This window comes from Caretta caretta, chromosome 7 (assembly GCF_965140235.1).
Source record: "Caretta caretta isolate rCarCar2 chromosome 7, rCarCar1.hap1, whole genome shotgun sequence".
Taxonomy (NCBI): domain Eukaryota; kingdom Metazoa; phylum Chordata; order Testudines; family Cheloniidae; genus Caretta; species Caretta caretta.
This window is the reverse complement of record NC_134212.1, coordinates 19,040,805-19,061,847: the sequence shown is the minus strand read 5'-3', so window position 1 is coordinate 19,061,847 and position 21,043 is coordinate 19,040,805. Positions and strand designations below refer to the sequence as shown.

General features: G+C 40.8%; 2 protein-coding genes and 1 non-coding gene across 6 annotated transcripts in view; 2 read left to right on the top strand and 1 right to left on the bottom strand.

Moving 5' to 3' along the window:
- Positions 1–1,435: 1,435 nt before the first annotated feature.
- Positions 1,436–6,055, top strand: RPL32 (ribosomal protein L32). Its single transcript, XM_048858617.1, has 4 exons — positions 1,436–1,567; positions 2,938–3,038; positions 3,330–3,511; positions 5,874–6,055. The coding sequence occupies exons 2-4, from the start codon at positions 2,943–2,945 to the stop codon at positions 6,001–6,003; spliced, it is 408 nt and encodes a 135-aa protein (XP_048714574.1). The 5' UTR covers positions 1,436–1,567; positions 2,938–2,942; the 3' UTR covers positions 6,004–6,055.
- LOC125640724 (small nucleolar RNA SNORA7) lies at positions 2,732–2,871 on the top strand. The gene has a single exon (XR_007357876.1). It is a non-coding gene; the product is annotated as a small nucleolar RNA SNORA7 (small nucleolar RNA).
- Positions 6,056–7,066: 1,011 nt separating the features above from the next.
- Positions 7,067–21,043, bottom strand: part of LOC125640253 (cullin-associated NEDD8-dissociated protein 1) — a 37,227-nt gene continuing 23,250 nt past the window's right edge. For all 4 annotated transcript variants that reach the window (XM_048858609.2, XM_048858607.2, XM_048858610.2 and 1 more), the window contains 7 exons: positions 20,148–20,289; positions 17,141–18,643; positions 14,962–15,057; positions 14,060–14,229; positions 13,661–13,825; positions 9,958–10,065; positions 7,067–8,584 (listed from right to left, as the gene is read on the bottom strand). In XM_048858609.2, coding sequence (XP_048714566.1) covers positions 8,357–8,584; positions 9,958–10,065; positions 13,661–13,825; positions 14,060–14,229; positions 14,962–15,057; positions 17,141–18,643; positions 20,148–20,289 — 2,412 coding nt within the window. In that variant the 3' untranslated portion in view covers positions 7,067–8,356. The remainder of the gene's footprint in view (positions 8,585–9,957; positions 10,066–13,660; positions 13,826–14,059; positions 14,230–14,961; positions 15,058–17,140; positions 18,644–20,147; positions 20,290–21,043) is intronic.

The following is a 21,043-nucleotide window of genomic DNA, read 5'->3' as shown; positions in this document are numbered from 1 at the left end:
CTCAGGAGTTTAAAGTTAAAACAGATACATAGGTGCTTGCAAGACTGGAACCTAGAACTAGAATATCTCGACAGGAGAGGATAGAGACAGGATCTTACAAAAATATGATAGAATCCTCAAACAAGCTTAGCAAGGGTATAAATGGGATTCTGAAGGAAAAGATATAAACAGATAAAATATGTTCCCAAAGACTTGATATACCATTGAAAGCTTTAAGAACATTCTAGTCCCAGGGTTCTCTAAAAGTACATCCACTCAACAGAGCCCCACTTGAGTCCCTGTTTAGAATCCATCGATTCATTTCATTTTATGGTTTAGCCCTATCACAGTAGGTACCTGGACCTCCTAGGTGCATGCCATAAGAGAGGCAGCAAACTACCTCCTGTGGCCCTATGGACTTATAGGGTAGCCATATAGGGTAACCTCACCCTAAAGTAAAATTATTAGAAAAATACCAATTTCTTCCTTTGCTGGTAACCTGTAGTGACTGTCAAATTATCCCAAAGCCTATTTTTAGGAAGGGAACTAAGGGATACATTTTAAAAACTAGAATTGCAAGGGCAATGTAGGGACACAGAATGCAGTTATTGTACCTAGATTTGGTTATATCCTCAGGGTGAAGAGCTAGTCTTGTCATAAGTGCCAGGTGGTTTTTAATCACCAGGGCAGCCAAAACTTCCCAGCTTAGTTTTATATCCTGTCCAGAAATATTACTAATTGCATGATCCACTTAGATCCAGTTGCAGGAGGACTGAAACCTAAGTAAAACGCAGAAAATTAAACATTGCCTACAGGGAGAGCTTTGAGAAAAACACCACAGTTTGTGACCTGTGATAAAAACAGCAAAAGTTGACAACACTAGCAAGAAACAGACATTTAAGAAATATTTTATCTGGAAACTTCCCCAAAAACCTAAGAAAAATACTTTATATTAATAGAAAATACATCGTGAAGAGTTGCTATGGGTATCTCTATTAGTATTACATTATTATAAAATATTGATTTTGTAAAGCAACATTTTATGCAACCAACAATCCATATTTGGAGCTTTGTTACCTGACAATTTCCCTTGAAGACGCAGGAAAAAAACAGTGTTAATGAAATGAAAAAAGTAAATAAATTAATACAGCCAAAAAAGCTCAGTAATCTGCCCTTGGGTGCCATGTGGCATCAACTCTGCAGTATCCGAAACCTGCCACTAGATGGCCCTCAGACAGTTGTATCAGTACTGGCGGAAGTAGCTTCATTCTCGCTCCTCTGGCAGTTGCCGATGCCGTTAACGGAAGTTGTTTGGGACAGGTCCTGGCAGATTATAGTTGCTATTATTGTAGAAAAACTACGAGTCATTTTAACAACTGTTATGCTCTGAAATAAATACTCTTTGGTCTTCATCTAACCAGCGTAGTTATTACGGTTAGGAGGCTGGTTCAGATTCCCCCTTTCTGGGTCGTGATCAGGGATCTGGCCTGCCAGGACCTTCAGGAGTCACCTCATCAGCCCGCGCGCTCTTCCGCTCGCTCTCTCTCTCAGCGGCGCTGCCTCTCAGGGTGGCCGCCATTACCAACTGGTAAGTCCCGCGCCCGCCCGGATCCGTCGCCATCGGTGCTTGGGGGACCTGCTAGCCTGGCCCTGCAGTCTCCCGAGGCCCGTTGGCGGCCCCCTGCTTTAGCGCTCCGGGGTATTTCCCGGCGGGGGTGGATTATTGCGGCCGCGGAGCCGGGTTCGGGAGCGGGATCCAGGGAAAGGGGGGTTGGCGAGCTTGGGGCTGTGGGGGGCCGCGCCGGGAGGGGCGAGTGCTGGGCTCCGCGGCCGAAGGGGTGGCCTCGCTCGCCGGCCCTGGGGGAAAGCAGGGAGTAGAGCAGGCGACCCCCAGCGCTGGTGACCGGAGCTTTCTTCCTTCTCCCAGCTCTGGGCCAGACGGGGGAGGGGTGGACGGGGGGCGGGGTTCTCTGAATTCTGGGGGCGCCGGGGCTGCAGCTTGGGGAAGCGGGGCATTGTCCCCCCACCCCCGCAGGGGCTCCAGCGTCGCCTCGGCTGCGCGCCTGGAAACCCGGTAGCAAGAGAACTGCTTGGGGCGTGGGGGAGCGAGGCGTAATGGAAACCTACAAACCAGCACAAGGGCTTGGCTGTAGGATCCCCCCCAAATGCCCTCCTCCCTCTGAGTGGCAATTTACTCACAGGAGTGACGGCCGCGCGGTCACTCATTTAATCTCTTTATACTACTGTGCTGAACATCCTAGCTGAGCATCGTTCACCGGTAGTCAACCAAGATCGCACTGGAAATCCCAATTTGAAGTGGTTGCATAAGCCACTGTGTTGGCCAGTGGAAGTGGGAGCCTTGCTGTGGGTAAGGGAAAGCCCTTGAGGGTCAATGCTAGAGGGAGTTATTGCATTGCATAGGAGAAACCAAAAAGTTCTTCAGTGGACAACTCTAGTTGAAATAGCATCTGCTGAGGTGATGCTGAAGAGCTCTAGCTGGGATGGGGTGCAAGATTATATTTTCTTTTCTAGTTTGTATGGAATGGAGACTAGTACGTGCTGCAAGGATGGCTTTTTGACTCAGCAGGTTGGGCACAAATTGGAAGGAGTCCAGCAACAACCACAGAATTGGGAGGATGGGCAGGATCATTTGGGAATTAAGCTCCTAAAAACATCTTGTTGAAGGTCTATATGACATGACTTGCAAAGACATTTTATTCCCAAATAATTTTGACTTGTGTGAGCAAAATGGGACCTCCCCGGGACCGCATCTGGAGAGCTTTCAGTACTCTTCCAGCTTCGGAAGCAGGAGGGAGAACTACTGCAGAGGAATACCCATTCCATTACTAGCTTTGGAAGTGGCTAGTTAATGGAAGGCAATCTGCTACAGGTTTGGTTGAGATAACTTATTGCCATCTTGTTTTGTGTTCTTTCTTATCCCTGTTTTATCTATTTTAGACACCATGCCTGCCCTCCGACCCCTGGTGAAACCTAAGATCGTCAAGAAGAGAACCAAGAAGTTCATCCGCCATCAATCAGATCGCTATGTCAAGATCAAGGTATGCATCCCTCTGACCAAAAAAAAATTGGAGTGTTTAAATCTTAAAGTCTGAGGCGTGATTATATTTAGGCGCTGTTATGAAGTAAAACATAAAAAGTACCTTTAATTATCAAGAATCAGAAATGTGGATTTTCTTTAATAGCACTATGGTAGAGGTTCCTTGCAGATGTGCTTGTAATGTTGTAGGATGAGAAATGTTTGAATGAAAAAGACCACGTCCACCCTGAATCTTTGCATTTATTCTTCATGATTGTGCAATTGTATTCTTAACTTCCTTGCATTTCCCTAGCGCAACTGGCGTAAACCAAGAGGTATCGATAACAGAGCTCGCAGGAGGTTCAAGGGCCAAATCTTGATGCCCAACATTGGCTATGGTAGCAATAGAAAGACGAAACATATGCTGCCCACCGGATTCAAAAAGTTTTTGGTCCACAATGTCAAAGAACTTGAGGTGCTGATGATGAGTAACAAGTAAGTTGGGAAAGATCTCTTAACCTACCCTGGTATTCTGTGATGCAGGTTTACACTTCAGTTCTGTTGTAATTTTGTGATCAAAATCAAGGTTCTCAAGGGGCGGGGTGGGGAGCAGGATTCCGGGCAGGTTGCAAGGGAGGGGAGAGATCTAGTGAAATAGTTAGAAACTGCTAGATTTTTAAGCCCGAGTGAGATAATCTGTTCTCTCTTTCTCCTGCCTTTGCCTCTTGCTGGAGCTACTCCCTCTTCTTGCCCATCTATACCATGCTTTGCTCCCAGGAAGCACCATGCCATTATTCAGGGCCTTAGCTCATTGGGGCCTCAATCATGTTTGGAGGCCTTTGAACACTACTGACCTATGAATAAGAGGATGAACATGTAGTCCTGCTTGTCAAAGTATTTGACTCCTTGACATTTCTAAGTGGAACTTTACTGGAGCAGAATGTGGGAAGGGATGAAACTAAACTAGCCCTACCCTGCAACTGCTCTAACTACCCTTGTACAGCATTCCTTTCCCTCAGCAATATCAACTTGCTGACCAGCCTTCACCCTCCAACTCAAAACCAAGCCATGGTTTCTTGCTGTTCCTGTAATACCACAGTTCTTTTTCGAACACCAAAGGACTGTAAGATTTGACCATAAAGGATTTTGGGAATTGAGGTTAAAAATCAAGGTTGTATTTGAGTTTTGGGGTCCTAGGTGGAGAGAGGTTGAGAACACCTTGATTAAAAACAGAATCTTGGCTGTACCTGCCTTCTTGTTTCCCCTTCAATTATGTCCTCTTCCTGGGATGTTAAACATTCTATTTAAGTACAGTGCATCGTCTTCAGCCTTTAGGAGAAGATCATTTTATGATCAAACATTCAAAGGCTAGAAGTAATTTTGACCTTTGATTAAACAAACCCTAAACTCTGCTTTTTGTAGATTGATCTTATTCCTGTGAGACAGGTTTCCTGAGTAACTACATTATAGAACCATAAAAATGTAGGCCCTGGAGAAGTCGTGTAGTCCTCATTAACTAGTGCTGAGCAGGACCAAGTATAGACAAACCACTGTCAGGAAAGGCCTAGTTAATCTGTTCTTTAAAACTTCCAGTGATGGGGATACAACAACCTTCCTTTTAACTTATTTCAGTACTTAAACTTATTAACTGTAACAATAGCTAAGTATCATGATTTGGTTTTAATATCACATCAAAGTCAGGGTCTGCTATGGCAATGTGCTGAATATTTCAATGTCTACAAACTGCTGCAGCAGCATCCTAGGAAATAGTACTAGGCAGATGGATTTGCTTTCATTAACTTGACATTTAGGTGCTGGAAAGACCGTATTGATTTAGGAATCATGTGCTTGCATTTTTCTTAATATAATATTTGCTAAAAATTGCACAAGCAGAAGATCATAGGCATATGTACTAGCTAATAGAGGCTTTATAAAATGTCAAACTTAATTGTTTAAACAGTCACCTTTTACCCTTGTAAATGCATCTGACTTTTGTGTATTGTAGGAAACCTATTTGGTCCCTGGTATATTTTGAATTGCATTTTCTCACTACCGATTACATTTTGCTGTAACTAAACTGAGCTGGAATTATCGGTGGTAGGGCCTGAGTTGCAACTGGCATGAGTGGATGCAACTTAGCTGTTTTCATTGGATCTGTGCTGCCTTATTCCAGCAGTAGCTTGACCCTAGGATGTTATAGGGATAATGCAGAGAAATGGGATCAGGAGAAGAAAATGCAGTTGACATTTGAAGAAAAGTGTAGACAGTTCGGTAGCAGAGATGGGGAGTGTGTTGCTACTTGGGATCAGGAAGCTGGTACTAATATCATGTGATTTGACACACTGTCCTACTACAAGAGTTCATCTACTGCAGTAGACAGATGAGAAAGGAAACAAAATGCAAGTGGAATGTTTGTGGGCTGTTAAACTTGTAGATTTTGCTAAAATACCAGCTTAAAACCTAAACTGATCTTTAATTAACATGGTGTTTCAGAATTTAGATTTAATGTTTACATTCAAATTTAAGCCTATTTAGTCCTAGTTATAAATAGTCCAGAAGAATGTTGCAGAGGAGTGTCTCACAAGAGGCACTGTGTACACTTTAAGCTGTTTATTTCTAACTGCCTGGATCATTAATTCTCATTGGACACCAATTAATGCTATATTTGGTTCTTCAAATATTTATTTTTACTTAGAGCTGCTTGCTTGTTCTTTCCCAACAGAATGCATGCACACTTAACTCAATGTTTCCATTCTTGTGTTGCTTAAAGGGGGAGATCTTTTTTCCTAGACTGTGAATTGAATATTGGCCTGCTTTATGCTGCTGAAATATTGATTCTTTATCCATATTTTAATAGGTCTTATTGTGCAGAGATTGCTCACAATGTTTCCTCCAAGAACCGCAAGGTAATTGTAGAGCGAGCAGCTCAGCTTGCTATCAAGATCACCAATCCAAATGCCAGACTGCGCAGTGAGGAAAATGAATAAATGGGCTCCTCCTTTGTGTAACTGTATTTAATAAAATACAAAAAATCCACAATGTGGTGGTGTGTGTTGAATGGTTGTATTAAGTCTTTATCAGACCAGATCTCAATAAAGCTGATCTCACTATAAAATACTAGTGAAAAAGTGAGATTAAAGGCAGACTGAGTGTGTCAGTTTTCCCTTGGTGCTGTTCTTAAAAAGATGGAGGGAAGGAACTGCACTATAACTATGGTGTGAAGTTGCACTGGTACTGAATTAGTCTTTCATAGTGTAAGTGTAGAAAGCTTATTGACTTCAAAATGAGGCTGCTAATGTGGGGGGAGGGGCTACTATACTCAGTACTGTTTCACTTTGGCTAGAGCATTTCTAAACTGCCTGTTCACTTCCTGTTCCATGGGGGGTGGAGAAACTATACTGAGCATGTTGAATTTAAATACAGTAGGAAGCTGAAAAGGGAATGGGAGCACAGCACCCTTTGAATTGCCCCACTGCTCCTTCTGTTAAGGAACACTAATATTCCAGGAAGTATAGTAGTACACCATGCTGTATGGTTAAGACTAGTATAAATATTCCTGATTTGGGCACTTGCCTGCAGTCTTAGCAAGTTCTTGTAATAAGTTTGGAAGTATACATTCAAAAAAGTGTATAGCTTTTTTTTTAAAGTGAGTGATGCTGCAACTCTATACTGTGTATAGATGACTTGCATCCATTAACAGGTATTATTCTCTGCTGGTAGAGTGAATACACCTAATGTTTTAGAGCAAAGTAAAGATTCTGCTCTAACTACAAGATGGGATACCTGCACCTGAAGCTTGCGTGTTGGAGCATAGCGTATGGAATGCAATCTTCAGAGAATTATTTCCTCTTCCTGAATGTAGGGGACATCACTCATTTTGCGTTAGCTTAATAATAAAGGAATAAGCCTTTTTAATGGTCTTCTGAAATGTCACCTGAATACATATCCCTACACTAGTTTGAGGGGCAGGGACTAGGAGCAGCATAGCTAAAAGGCTGTGGTTGACTAAATGTGTTTTACTTCTATTAAATATTGAAGTAGAGGAGCAGATACAGCTTCAAAAATACATCTTTATTTTCCTAGGATGCCACTTGTACCAAGTGGAAAGGTCTTACTCTGCACTGTGAATAGGACAGTTAAAATGTTTCACACTAACCACTCGGTCAAAAACAGGAAATGAAAGATTACAAATCCATGGCTGCAAGAAGTATTATGGCTTCATTCTCTGGTTTGCTATTACTCCATCTGTTAGTCCTGTTACAGAATTTTCCCTGTGCAGGGTAGGATTTGAGCAAGACAACTAATGACAATAAGTTCTTGTATGGTGTGCAAAAGAGCTAATTTACATTCATGCAACTTCATAGTTGCCTTATACTATTTCACTAGATATCTGATACCAGAATACTGAAGGCAGGTCTCTTCTACAGCAGTATGCTGTATTTCTTCAGTTCTACTGACTATAGTTCAGAATACATCAATGCTTTGGTGTCTGACAGTCACAGCCAAGAGTCTAGTTACCCAGTGGAACGCTGCTGGTAACTTAATGCAGGAAAAGACTGGTGCATATATAAAAAGTTTAAATACTTTTTGTGGAAAATTTAAAACATGCCATTCTCTTTTGGAAGACATCTGTTACTTTGTACAGTACAAAGTTCTTGCTTTGCCTTTTGCTGCCATAAATTAGAATACCAATAAAATTGAATTTAGCTACAATGAAAACCTGTAAAGCTTGAAAGATAAATTCTGCTCAAGTGCAGTTTATAGTAAACACAGTTAATATCTTAGTGTAGGGTATCTTTCAATTTTGAAAAACAGGGCAGGGGTACTGCCACTTAACTCGTTCTGAATTTCAGGACATTTGCTCTTAAATTTTTAACTAATGTTGTCTAGTGAAAAGGATAGACCTTCTGCAGACAAGTTATTTTGGATAGAAATGCATGTGTAATGGCAAAAAATGAAAACTAAATTGCCTTTAAACTACTGTCCTTATTCAAAATGATAGTGCAAGAAGTCCTACAACAGGGGGAAACTTCCAAGAGACAGTTTCTATTTTTTTAGTAAAGAATTGTAATAAGTTTAGATAGCCTCACTTAAGCCCTTTAATAACATGCTGAATAATTTAATACTTGTTTTTCACTCCCTTTGCAGCACACAGCCCTTTTAACCTTAGTCTCATTGCCAACTTATAATTTAATCAGAAGTCTGACTCATGTAGCTGAACTAGCTGTCATTTTCTTAAAACGCATCACTTTTTTTTAAGCTAGGCCAGCTTTGAGACATTCTTCTTCCTGCCTATGCAGCATCTGTTTCAATTCTTGTTGGGGGAGGATACAGAGGACTTTAATTCATATCCATTGATTCTGTGGTAGGTAATGAAGCTGAATCCTTCTGAATGCTTTCATAGAGTGAAGCCATTTCAGGATTGGCTCTGATTTGAGAAGCAAATTCAGCCATCACTGGACTTTTCTCTACTTCAGGGATGGTTAGTAGAGCAGCTACTGCCCTCATCGCTGACCGTTTCAGTTCATCCTGCTTTTCAAATTCCTGTTTCACCGAACCAGCTTTTACCTAAAAAATTTAAAACACTGCCCTTAAATGGGGTCTGGAAAAGGATGAACATACACCCGAGGACTGTACACAGTCGAAGTGAGAGACAGGTGGGATATTTTCTAACTGGAGAGGAATTCATGGTGTTTTTCAAAAGCAATCTATGTGGACGTAACTGATTTGAGAGAGCTCAGAATTAAACTGACAATGAGCATTGTTGAAAATGCCCACAGTAGTTGTACTTTATCATTATGATTATGAACATGTATTCACAAAAGGCTATTTCTGCCTTGATACCTACACACCTCCATTAGCAAGTGCTATATAGATACATCAGTTTAAGTTACACATCTAAAATAATAAATTCTAGGTACAGTACAATACACCTGGACAAACTAATCAACAAAACTAAATTTTCTATTGGCAGCCCATGTGACTAGGTATTCGTGACCTCAATTATAATTGCTCCACCTATATGTGAAGTTAATACTATTACATGAAATCTAGTAGCTGTGGTTACTGTTTCACTGCTTGGTTTTAATGTTTCTTCACCGTAAAGTCTATAGTTAGGTAAAAAGGGCAACTAAACATCACTCTGCTATACGCATGCTGAATACTTTCCTGAAAATAAATTTGCTCTATATTAGTTCTTTTTACACCTGCAAAGCCAACACAGCTATGGGAGAGGGAGCGGGATTCCATTGTGGCTTGCACATCAGCAGAGCTGTTACAGTTACTATTGTAGAATAGGAGTTACGGTTTGCAACATGCAAGTTGAAAGGGCCAGAGTGACTGTGCAGGGATGGCGGTTTGAAAACCCATCCTTTTATTTAATAACTGAGCAAGTCTGATCTAGAAAATATTTCAAAGCCCATAAACATGGAACATCACATTATTTTTACAGTCTTTTTTTTAAGAGCAGAACCACAATTGAAGTCTCAAAACTAAAGTGATCTTGAGTGCTATTTACTGCAAGTATGGAAATAAGCAAACTGTGATTTAAGTAGGTTGAACTTAACCTCAAGACCACAGTACAATTTATTATTTTAAATATTTTCTGCAAAGTTCTAGTTTTTAAGAACTTCTGACAAATTCTATTCCATAACAAATATTTTAGATATTGCATACCCCAAATTGGCTCATTTTCAGCAAGTTCTGACAAATGGTCTAAGGCACCATACCTTTCAGAAACATTTAATTCTTGTTTTATTACAAATGTGAAATTCTTGCTTTTACCAGGTATTAAGACCCAGACTACAGTGCCAAAGCAATGGTGCTGTAGACTTTCGAGATCTTGGAAAATCTCTATTGCACACACAAGCATAGTACTGACTTTTTTCCAAAATTGCAGACACTCAACATATCTGATAACTGAAGCTTTCATTTAATCTTACCTTAGTAGAACAGGTTGCCCGCAGGGGTTCAATCAATCGCTCTAGCCTTTGTAGAACTGCATTAGGACACAGCGTGGACAGTCGAGCCAGCATGATGAAAGTCAACATCTAGAGGATTTTTTTAAAAGGTTGATTTAAAATTTCTCAGATCCCCATCGAACCCAGAACCCTTCTATCAAGTCCCCATGTACTCTACTGCAACAATTTCAGGCAGAAATCACTGCATCACGTTGCATTGTTCTCTGTTGGACAGTTTTCTTTGCACTCATAAGGGGTATGTCTTTTAGACAAAAGAAAGGCTTAGATTCTAGAAAATAAGTATGCATCAAATTCCAAAGCATTACAGAATACACAGGGCCCTTCTGAGTATTTAAAAACAGAGGTCAAATCCTGCAACCCTTAAGACTTCTCTCATGCAAAATCTTTTTACATCAGTGGGTGTTTTGCCCCACTGAGTACTACAGGATCTGTCCCTCAGCAGAAGTCAAATTTGAAGGGGGCCAGAGGGAAAAGATAGTCGTACTCTTACACGCTTTGCCTATAAGAGATACCAGTGATAGTAAATTGAGAGTAGACCAGCCCTAAAAGAATAACAGAAGGATCAAAAACTGTTCAGATGTTCATATGTACGGCTTGAACTACATATCGTTCAAATGGTAAAACTAATGAGGACAGAGCTGTTTACATAAGCGTAGCTTATTTCTAAAAAGCTGTACCAGTCTGAGCATTTTATTCTAGTACAATTGCATCCACACAAAATTCACAGATTTCAAAGCCGGAAGGGACCACTGTGATCATCTACTCTGACTTCCTGTATAGCATAGACCATAGAACTTACCCAAAATAATTCCTAAAGTGTATCTTTTAGAAAAGACATACAATTTGGATTTAAAATGGTCATTGATAGAGAATCCACCACAACCCTGGGTAAATTGTTCCAATGGTTACTCTCATTGTTAAAAATGTATGCCTTATTTCTAGTCTGAATTTGTCTAGCTTCAACTTTCAGCCACTGGATCGCATTATACACCTCTATCCCGATATATCATGGTGCTCGGGGACAAAAAAAAAAAAAATCTCACCGCGTTATAGGTGAGACCGCTTTATATCGAACTTGCTTTGGCTCCCCTGTTCCTTGACTGCCCCCTCCAGAGACCCCCATCCCTAATCACCCCAGTACCCCACCACCCTGCTCCTTGTCCCCTGACTGCGCCAACCCCTATCCACACCCCCCATCCCCTGACAGTGGCGGAAAGCGGAGCAACGTAGCCCCAGCCCACTCCACTCCGTCACCTCCCAGCCGCAGCCCTCAGCTTCCTGCCACTGGTGAGTGCGGGGAGGTTGGGGAAAGGAAGTGGCTGGAAGTGGAGTGCCGTGACTGGGAGCTGACGGAGTGGAGTGGGCTGGGGCTGGGTTGCTCTGCTGCCAGTGAGTGGTGGTGGTAGAGGGAATCCCTTCCCCCAAGCCCTCTCCCCCGAGCAAGACGGCTGGGGCCGGGCGAGGGAAGCGGAGCGGGCTACTCCCGGCCCCCCACTACTCCCCCGGGCTACTCTGGGACTGCAGGGCTCCCAAATGTGCCCTCCCACAGCTCCTGCCTCCCAGACCCTGGAGGGGAAGGGGGAAGAGCCCCTGGACACCCTTAACATGCTGCTCAGAGCAGCGTGTTGGAGCTTTACTACGCTGTATGCGAACCCGCATTATATCAGGATAAAGGTGTACCTTACCTTTCTAGATTGAAGAGTCCATTATCAAATATTTGTTCCCCATGTAGGTACTTATAGACTGTAATCAAGTCACCCATTAACCCTCTCTTTGTTAAACTAAATAGATTGAACTCCTTGAGTCTGTATCACTATAGGCATGTTTTCTAATCTTTTAATCATTCTCGTGGCTCTTCTCTGAACCCTGTCCAATTTTTCAGCATCCTTCCTGAACTGTGAGTGCCAGAACAGAACACAGTATTTCAGCAGCTGGTCACACCAGTGACAAATACAGAGATAAAACAACCTCTCTACTCCTACTCAAGATTCCCGTTTATGTATCCAAGGATCACATTAGCTCTTTTAGCAACAGCTTCACACTTGCAGCTCACGTTCAGCTGATCTACCATGACCTCCAAATCTTTTACTGAGTCACTGCTTCCCAAGATAGGGTCTTCCACCCTATAAGTAAGGCCCACATTCTTTGTCCCTAGGTGTATACATTTAACCGTATTAAAAATACATGTTGTTTGCTTGTGTCTAGTTTACCAAGCAATCCAGATCACTCTGAATCAGTGACCTATCCTCTTCACTATTTACCGCTCCTTCGAATGTCATCTGCAAACTTCATCAGTGATAATTTTAGGTTCTCTCTCAGGTCACTGATAAAAATGTTAAGTAGAGTAGGGCCAAGAACAGACCCCTCTGGGACCTCCCACTGGAAACAAACCCACTTGCCAATTCCCTGTTTACAGTAAGATTTTAAGACCTATCAGTCCATTTAATTTGAGCCATGTTAATTTTATATCGTTACAGTTTTTTAATCAAAATGTCATGCAGTACCAAGTCAAATGCCTTCCAGATGCTAAGTATATTACATCAACACTATTACCTTTATCAACTAAACTTGTAATCTACCAAAAAGGTATCAAGTTAATTTGACAGGTTCTATTTTCCATTAATTTATATCGATTGCCATTAAATTTTATTACTTTCCTTTCATTCTTTATTAATCGAGTCCCATATCAGCTGCTCATTATCTGGTCCAGGATCAATGTCAGACTGACAGGCCCATAATTACCCAGGTCATCTTGTTTACCCTTTTGAAAAATTGGAACAACATTAGTTTTTTTTCCAGTCTTCTGGAACTTCCCCAGTGTTCCAAGGCTCATTGAAAATCAACATTACCATCCAGTGAGCTCCACAGCCAGTTCTTTAAAACTCTTTACAAGTTATCTGGGCCTGCTGATTTCAAAATGTCTGACTTTAGAAGCTGCTGTTTAACATCCTCCAGAGATACTAGAGGAAGAGAGTGTCACCATCGTATGATGAGGCAATCTGGTTTTTCCCCCTCAGATACAGAACAGAAATATTTATTAAACACTTCTGCCTTTTCTGCAATATTATTGATAACTACCATTTCCGCCTAGTAATGGACCAGTACTATTGTCAGAATTATTTTTGTTCCTCATATACTTAAAATACTCTCTCTTATTGTCCTTAATTCTGCTGGCAATAGATTTCTCCTGCCCCTTTGCTTCCCTTATACATTTTCTACAATTCCTAGCTTCTGATTTATATGCATTACTATCAAATTCCCCTTTCTTCCATTTGTTATATATTATATTTCATAGCTGCTTTCACTTCCCCTCTAAACCAGATCAGTTTTTTAAACCAATATGGCCTTCCTTGAGTGTGGCACGTCACACCTTTCAGAGCACATTGTTTCAGGTTTTGCAAACTGATGCAGACATCAGTACATCGGTTACATGTGAGTTATGTTTTCAAGGCCAGTGCAGCAACCGTAACAACTAGTAACTTTTTAAAAAAATAAATAAATAAGAGTAAGCCTAAATACTAGAGAACAAAAAGGCAGCATGAAAAAGGTGCCGGGTGCTGCAGCACCACACATTGACACAATCTGAGCCTGGCCTTCACTGTAGTAAATACGATCAAAACCAGTTACTTCCACTACTCTTGACCAGATAAGGAGAGGAAGTTACCCTAATGTCATAATGATCCTTAAGTCCATCCTCCACGTGGTTCAAGTATTCATAGATGTCCAGTCGGTCAAGGCAGCTTTCCAACAGTGAGTACATGCACTCAAAGGCAGCTTTCCTTACATCAAGGCCATCATCCACTGTGTGCTTGAATGGCCCCATTTCTACCTTAAAAGGAAAAAATGATACACCTGGTCACGCTGTCAGTGGGGAAGGCTCCCCGCTGCCACATCTGGGCGACCAACTTAATGCCTAATACATGTTCTTCTCCGACCCACCTACGCCCCCGGGGTTCCACCCAACTATTTGCTAATGAGAGCATCGCAGCATATTCATGTCCATTCCATGTTGACCAAGACATTGACATGCAGAAGTCATGAAGCAGCAGCACTAGTAACATACCTCCCGTATCAGTTCCCTTCTGATCTTAGTTTCATTGTATAAGTGGGGTAGGATAGTGTTCAGCATGTCTCGGATTAAAGAAGGCTTATTGTGAGCAGCAGAATTAAACATGGCTAAAGCAACACGTCGAACATTCAAGTCAGGATCCTGAAGAGTCTTTAAGAAGTCACCTGCAGGACAATAGCACAAAATTTGTTTGACAGCATTAAATGCAATGTTTTTGTAGTTCTTCAAGATCTACCTACAGCTGATCCTCAGAGTAACATAAGATATTTGAAGGAGCCAGGATATGAAGAAATCTTATACACAATGATTAAAAGCAACTCTAGAAGCAAAGCCTATACAGAGTGATGCATTTAGATCTATTTTCCCTTCCTTTTTTTGGGATAGGATTTAAACTATTTGAGGCAACAGGTTACATTAGGGGTACAGAAATACCAGTGTGATGCTAGCCACCAGTGACTTCATCTGAGAGTCCAAGTAGAAACCTTAGTATTTTTAGAAGGAGTTTCTTTTCAATGCTCAGCCTAGATGTCTCGGAAGCAGAGTTTTTGCAGTTTCTCTTTAATAGCTCTGAGATACAGGGACCTGGGTGTCCAACCTAAGAAATATTTTACAAGACATTTGTCTGAAGCCAGAATCACTAAATTCTCCACTAAATTCATGAGTGACACACATACCTGAAGGAGGAAGACCAGAACATTTACTAACACTCACTCTGCAACCTCAGCATGGAACTCTAGATCTTTTTCCATCTAATTTAACCCCAGAGAAATGTAGTCTCAAATCAATTTGAAAAAAATCTTACTTGCAATACAAAATAGGACAGTTGTAGGGCCATTGATAGTGTACCAGACCTCATGTGTAGAGCTCACAAGATTTCTACAGGAATTGAAACTCACCTATGCAACCTTTAAGAAGTACGTCAATAGGCTGTGGCTGATCAGAAATTGTGAATTTGATTGCAGTTACTACAGTACTTCGTGCATGCGGGGAACCTGCAACAAAGAGGGAACATAAAAAAAATGGTGTAAACATTTACACAGTCTGCTCTTTACTAGGGCTGTCGATTAATTGCAGTTAACTCACAACAATTAATCGTGATTTTAAAAAATCATGATTAATCAGACTTTTAATCATACTGTTAAACAATAGAATACCAATTGAAATTTAATAAATATTTTTGAATGTTTTTCTACATTTTCAAATATATTGATTTCAATTACAATAGTACACAAAGACAGTGCTCACTTTATATTGTTATTTTTTATTACAAATATTTGCACTGTAAAAATGGCAAACAAAAGAAATAGTATTTTTTCAGTTCACCTCAATCAAGTCCTGTAGTGCAATCTCTTTATTGTGAAAGTGCAACTTAAAAGTGTAGATGTTTTTGTTATATAACTTCATTCAAAAACAAAATAATGTGAAGCTTTAGAGCCTACAAGTCCATTCAGTCCTACGTCTTGTTCAGCCAATCTCTAAGACAAACAAGTTTGTCTACATTTATGAGAGATAATGCTGCCGGCTTCATATTTACAATGTCACCTAAAAGTGAGATGAGACGTTCGCATGGCACTTTTGTAACTTGCATTCCAAGGTATTTACGTGCCAGATATGCTAAACATTCATATGCCCCTTCATGCTTCAGCCACCACTCCATGCTGATGATGCTTGTTAAAAAAATAATGCATTAATTAAATTTGTGGCTGAGCTCCTTGCGGGAGAATTGTATGTCTCCTGCTCTGTTCTACCTGCATTCTGCCATATATTTCATGTTATAGCAGTCTCAGATGATGACCCAGCATTTTCGTTTTAAGAACCCTTTCACTGCAGATTTGACAAAACGCAAAGAAGGTACCAGTGTGAGATTTCTAAAGATAGATACAGCACTCGACCCAAGGTTTAAGAATCTGAAGTGCCTTCCAAAATCTGAGAGGGACGAGGTGTGGAGCATGCTTTCAGAAGTCTTAAAAGAGCAACACTTTGATGGGAAAACTACAGAACCCGAACCACCAAAAAAGAAAATCAACCTTCTGTTTGTGGCATCTGACTCAGATGATGAGAATTAACATGTGTCAGTCTGCACTGCTTTGGATGGTTACCAGGCAGAACCCGTTATCAGCATGGAGGCATGTCCTCTGGAATGGCAGATGAAGCAACATATGAATCTTTAGTGCATCTGGCACAAATATCTTGCAACGTTGGCTACAACAGTACCATGCGAATGCCTGTTCTCAGGTGATATTGTGAACAAGAAGCAGGAAGCATTCTCTCCTGCAAATGTTAACAAACGTGTTTGTCTGAGTGATTGGCTGAACAAGAAGTAGGACTGAATGGACTTGTTGACTCTAAAATTTTACATTGTTTTATTTTTGAATGCAGTTTTTTTGGTACTTAATTCTACATTTGTAAGTTCAACTTTCATGATAAAGAAATTGCACTACAGTACTTGTATTAGGTGAACTGAAAAATACCATTACAGTACTTTTGTTTTTCTACAGTGCAAAAATTTGTAATCAAAAATAAATATAAAGTGAGCACTGTACGCTTTGTATTCTGTGTTGTAAGGGAAATCAATATATTTAAATATGTAGAAAATATCGAAAACTATTTCTATAAATGGTATTCTATTATTATTTAATCGCACAATTAATTTTTTTAATTGCTTGACAGTCCTACTCTTTACATGTGTTTGGGTTAGAAAACATGCTGCTCAATGGAAATGTAAGAAAGATTATTTTTGTACAAGAGCTAAAGGAATAGAGAATGCCATATTGGATCAGATCACATCACATCACATGTCCAAATCTGGCCTCCAAAGCATTCTCTTGTCACGCAGCCCTCCTATTCTTGTAGCATCCTTATTAATACCATGCACCACACAACTCTGCACTTCTTCAGAAACACTTCTTTTGGTTAATCTTTGGCTGATCTTCTCTCCAGCCTGGCTTTGCTCCCTCCAGCTACAGCTATACTACATTAAGATATTAAAAGATAGGACTGTAGAAGATGTTTACGCAGGGAACAAAAACATTTCCCTAGGCCTTTTACCATTCTAATCCTTGTCCTTCCCATTACCTGATGACAGCTGCTTTTTCAGCCTGGGCAGCAGATGGGACGGATTCACTAGGGCCAGTTTCCCCAAGCATTCGGCAACCACATTTCGTGTCCCCTCCTCTGTGCACTCGCAATGGTTGAAAAGCAGAGCCCAAATATCTTCCACATAAGGTTTGAGGCCATCTGCTGGGGAGGAGCTGATGACTTCTTTTAGAGAATGGAGTAGTAAGTATTGTCTCTTGGGCTGACTTCCAATTTCCTTCAGCATAAAGGGAAGATATTCCTTAAGATTTCCAGCACTGATGTTCCCCAGAGCATAGGAAGCTGCTGATTTCACCTCTTCGCTGGGAGAGGCAAATGCTTCCAGTATTACTGTTTTGAGCTCCTTCTGAGCACTTAGGTTCATGGTGCGACCCATCTCTGCCAGCGAAAGGAAGGCTAGCATTTTAACAGCAGCACTGGACTTGGGGTTCTTCACATCTTGAATAAACTGGCTTGCTACCCTGGTGGCTTCTTTTGGGCATGCTGATGAAAGGGCTGCCACACACTTTGCTACAGAGTAATAGGCTTGTTTATGTAAAGTCACAGATGCCCCACCAGGACTTGAGTGTATGGGGCTTGTTAGCGGTTTCATCAGCTCTGCATAACCCATGTTAGCGGTCTTTGTTATAACCAAAGCTTGAAAGAAGTCTATTATGGCATTCAGTGCTCCTCCTTGTAGCAAAGGGGAGTGGACAAGCTGAAAGAGTTCAGAAAGAACTGAACCACTTATCTTGGATAAGGAAGATGGATAAACCTTAGCTAAGGTAGTAAGGAACACGATAGCCACCTGAGAAACATGCAAATCATTCTCACTAATTAAAGCAGGAAGCTCTGTCAGCACAGACTCAACCATGGCAGGCTTGAGGCTATCGCTGTAGTTCTTAATTAATATGTCCAGAGCTGTCAGAGTACTCAGTTTCAAGGCACGTTGATTCTTTCGCAAGAAGGAAGCTAAAATGGGGAATCCTTCCCCTAGAATAGGTCTTAAGTCTATCTTCAGTGGAGAACTAGCAATTAAGGTTAATGCTTTGACTGTTGTTAGTCTGGTTATTTCATTTTTGAGCCTTTCTAGAAAAATCTTCAAAGTTGGCGGGAGATCACCACTTAAATGGTCTCCAAGATTGCAGACGATCTGTCCCATGCAAGAAATAGCCCGTTCTTTCACCTCCTGATCAATATCAGCAGCTTTCAGTCTCTTCAGAGTACCAGAAAAAAGGTCTTTCACAAAGGGCTTGACATCAAATGTACAAGATTTGTCCAAGGGCCGAATAACTTTCACAAGCTGCTGAGTGACCAGCAAAGCTTCTGATGTGATCTTATAAAAGGGGTCCCCAATACAGGACACAACTGGAGGTAGCAGTGCCTTAATATGGGGATGAAATACTTCTGGCTGGTGATTGCAGAGAAGAACATGAAGGAAAGACAGTGTATCAATCCTCATGTTGGAGGAGCTGGATTTATCAGCCAAGGAGAAAATAATACCTGTTCAGGGGAGACATTAACATATATTATCTTATTTCTTCAAATGATTTCCACAAAGATTAAAAAACAAAATTCTAAAATCGTTGGATACAAATCCAAATAATTTCCTTTGCTCCACCCCACTGAGGCCATGTCTACACTAGGAGTGCTTCCCCAATACAGGAATCCCAATATACTATATTGACAAAGCATTATTACTGTAGATGCAGTTATACCAGCAAAGCTATGCTTTGTACCAGTATAGTAAAGCCACCTCCGACAAGAAAAACAATCTGTACTGGTAGAAGCATAGCGAGGTCAGTAAGGGATTATACCTCATCACACCCCTGACCAACATTGTTCTGCTGGCAAAAGCTCCTAGTGTAGCCATAACAGGATATACCCGCATTCTCGCAGTAGCTGTTTATGTTTTCAGCCAAGTGGCAAGTCAGAATATAGCCAGGCCATGTGGCTGCACTGGAGAGCTACAAAAGTATTTTACAAGCACTTTAACTGGATAGCTATAAAACCACCTGTCAGTATTTGTAGGGTGATCTGGGGAGGAATTATTTAGTGTGGTACACAGCGTTATAACTAGAAGTAATAAGATTAAATTAAGAAAATGGAAAATCTAGGCTGAACACCAGGAACTCCTGCCAGTGAGACATCTAGCTGTGGAAAGTCTCAAAGAAAAGAGTGGAAGCTCAACTGCTTGGGTTTTGCAAATTAGACTGGACAAAAATATTAGAAAAATGTACTTTAGAGAATAATCCTGCATTGGCAGGGAGATAGACTGGATGCACTAATGGGTCTTTTCCATATCTAACTTCTATGATATAGTCTGAAAATTGTTTTTCAGATGAGCCATTAGTAAGGTATTTCCAAGACTCCCACTCGCCACCCCCAATGCAATTTATTGTTCATATTTTCTGTTGTTTCTTGTAAACATACAGGAATTGAAGGTCATGGGATGCTCAGGGCCAGGGGATATTGAAAAGGCAGTTTCCCCATACATTTACAGTAAGGACAAGCCCAAGGTCTTGGAGGGCCTCAGTGTTATGAATATGTCAACATTCTTGGATGTGCACCCTTCACTAATTTACAAGGAAGGAAAGTTAGGTGAAAAAACTTGTGGGCCTGCAGATAAAACCCTCCCCCAATAAACATTTTTAAAAAGTTCTAGGAGATTAACAGAGAAATAGAAAATGTCACCACTATGACCCCAATCCTGAGCTCAAAGTCAATTGGTTTCAGTAGCAGCAGGAACAGACACTGTGCATCCGATGAAGTGAGCTGTAGCTCATGAAAGCTTATGCTCAAATAAATTTGTTAGTCTCTACGGTGCCACAAGTACTCCTTTTCTTTGTGCCTTTTTAGTGTTTATAAACATCCAGAAATTAAAAAAAAAAAAAAAAAGCAGGAAGGAGAAACACACGTCATTTAGAAACCTTATAGCACTGGAAGTGGAAACTTTAAACTGAGACAACCACTCCCTACCACTTCCCAGCCAACAAACCAGTTTTACCAGGCATTAATGCAGGGATGTGATCTGCCAGGCATCCAGGAAGAACATTGGCCAATTCTGTAAGGAGACTGAAGCACCCTTGCCTTGATTTGATGCTTTTCTCTTTGAGTTGCTTGTGCAAGGCCTTGATTATGTTTGGAACCTGCAGTTTTAGAAAGCAAGAAGGGAAAGAAAAAAAAAAAAAGCCTCATAGGTAACCATGGCCTTTTTGACACAGAGCTATACTAGCAAAGTAGTTTACCCAGCTTAGCTACACACATTAATAATTCAGGGTGAGAAGAGAGAGCAATCAAAAATGAATACGTTCAATGGTTTATTAAAGGGAGACTCTGGAGAGTAAATTAGGGGCTGAGAGAGAGAGTGGAGTGATAGGGTAGCTATTTAAACTCTTCTATTCATATTTTTTAAATGTTTGTTTTTTTTTAATTCTATGAACATATTTTAAGGCAAAGCTTCTCCTCTAGTGCCACAACCTCAAAACACAGCAGCATTGCTTAGTGATCAGCTTGGATGCTTCTCTAACAAGGAGAAGGAAGTGAAACTGACCAGTCAAGTTTCAACTGTCTGAGTTGAACAAAAGGCAAAATTAAACAAACTGATGAAAAGTAGGTTAAAAGTTAGATATTAAACCTGAAATAAATTTAAGGACCTGATCCTGCAATTAGATCTGAACAAGTGGACCCCTGCGGAGCTCCAGCAAAGCCCACCCACACAGAACCAATTACAGGACTGGGTACAAGTTATTAGCCACACTGATATTTTCTTTTTTAAATATAGAATTTATTTACATCAGTTACATTAAATGGGCAGAAAACTACATTTTGGAAAGGATATAAATCCATCTGCTTCAGGGTAAAAGACAACCGCTAACTGACGTGGGCTAGCAAGGCGTTTTC

Coding starts and splice junctions, on each gene's coding strand:
- RPL32 (XM_048858617.1), top strand. CDS start 2,943: ATGCCTGCCCTCCGACCCCTGGTGAAACCTAAGATCGTCAAGAAGAGA. Junction 3,039..3,329: donor ATCGCTATGTCAAGATCAAG/GTATGCATCCCT, acceptor GCATTTCCCTAG/CGCAACTGGCGTAAACCAAG. Junction 3,512..5,873: donor GTGCTGATGATGAGTAACAA/GTAAGTTGGGAA, acceptor ATATTTTAATAG/GTCTTATTGTGCAGAGATTG.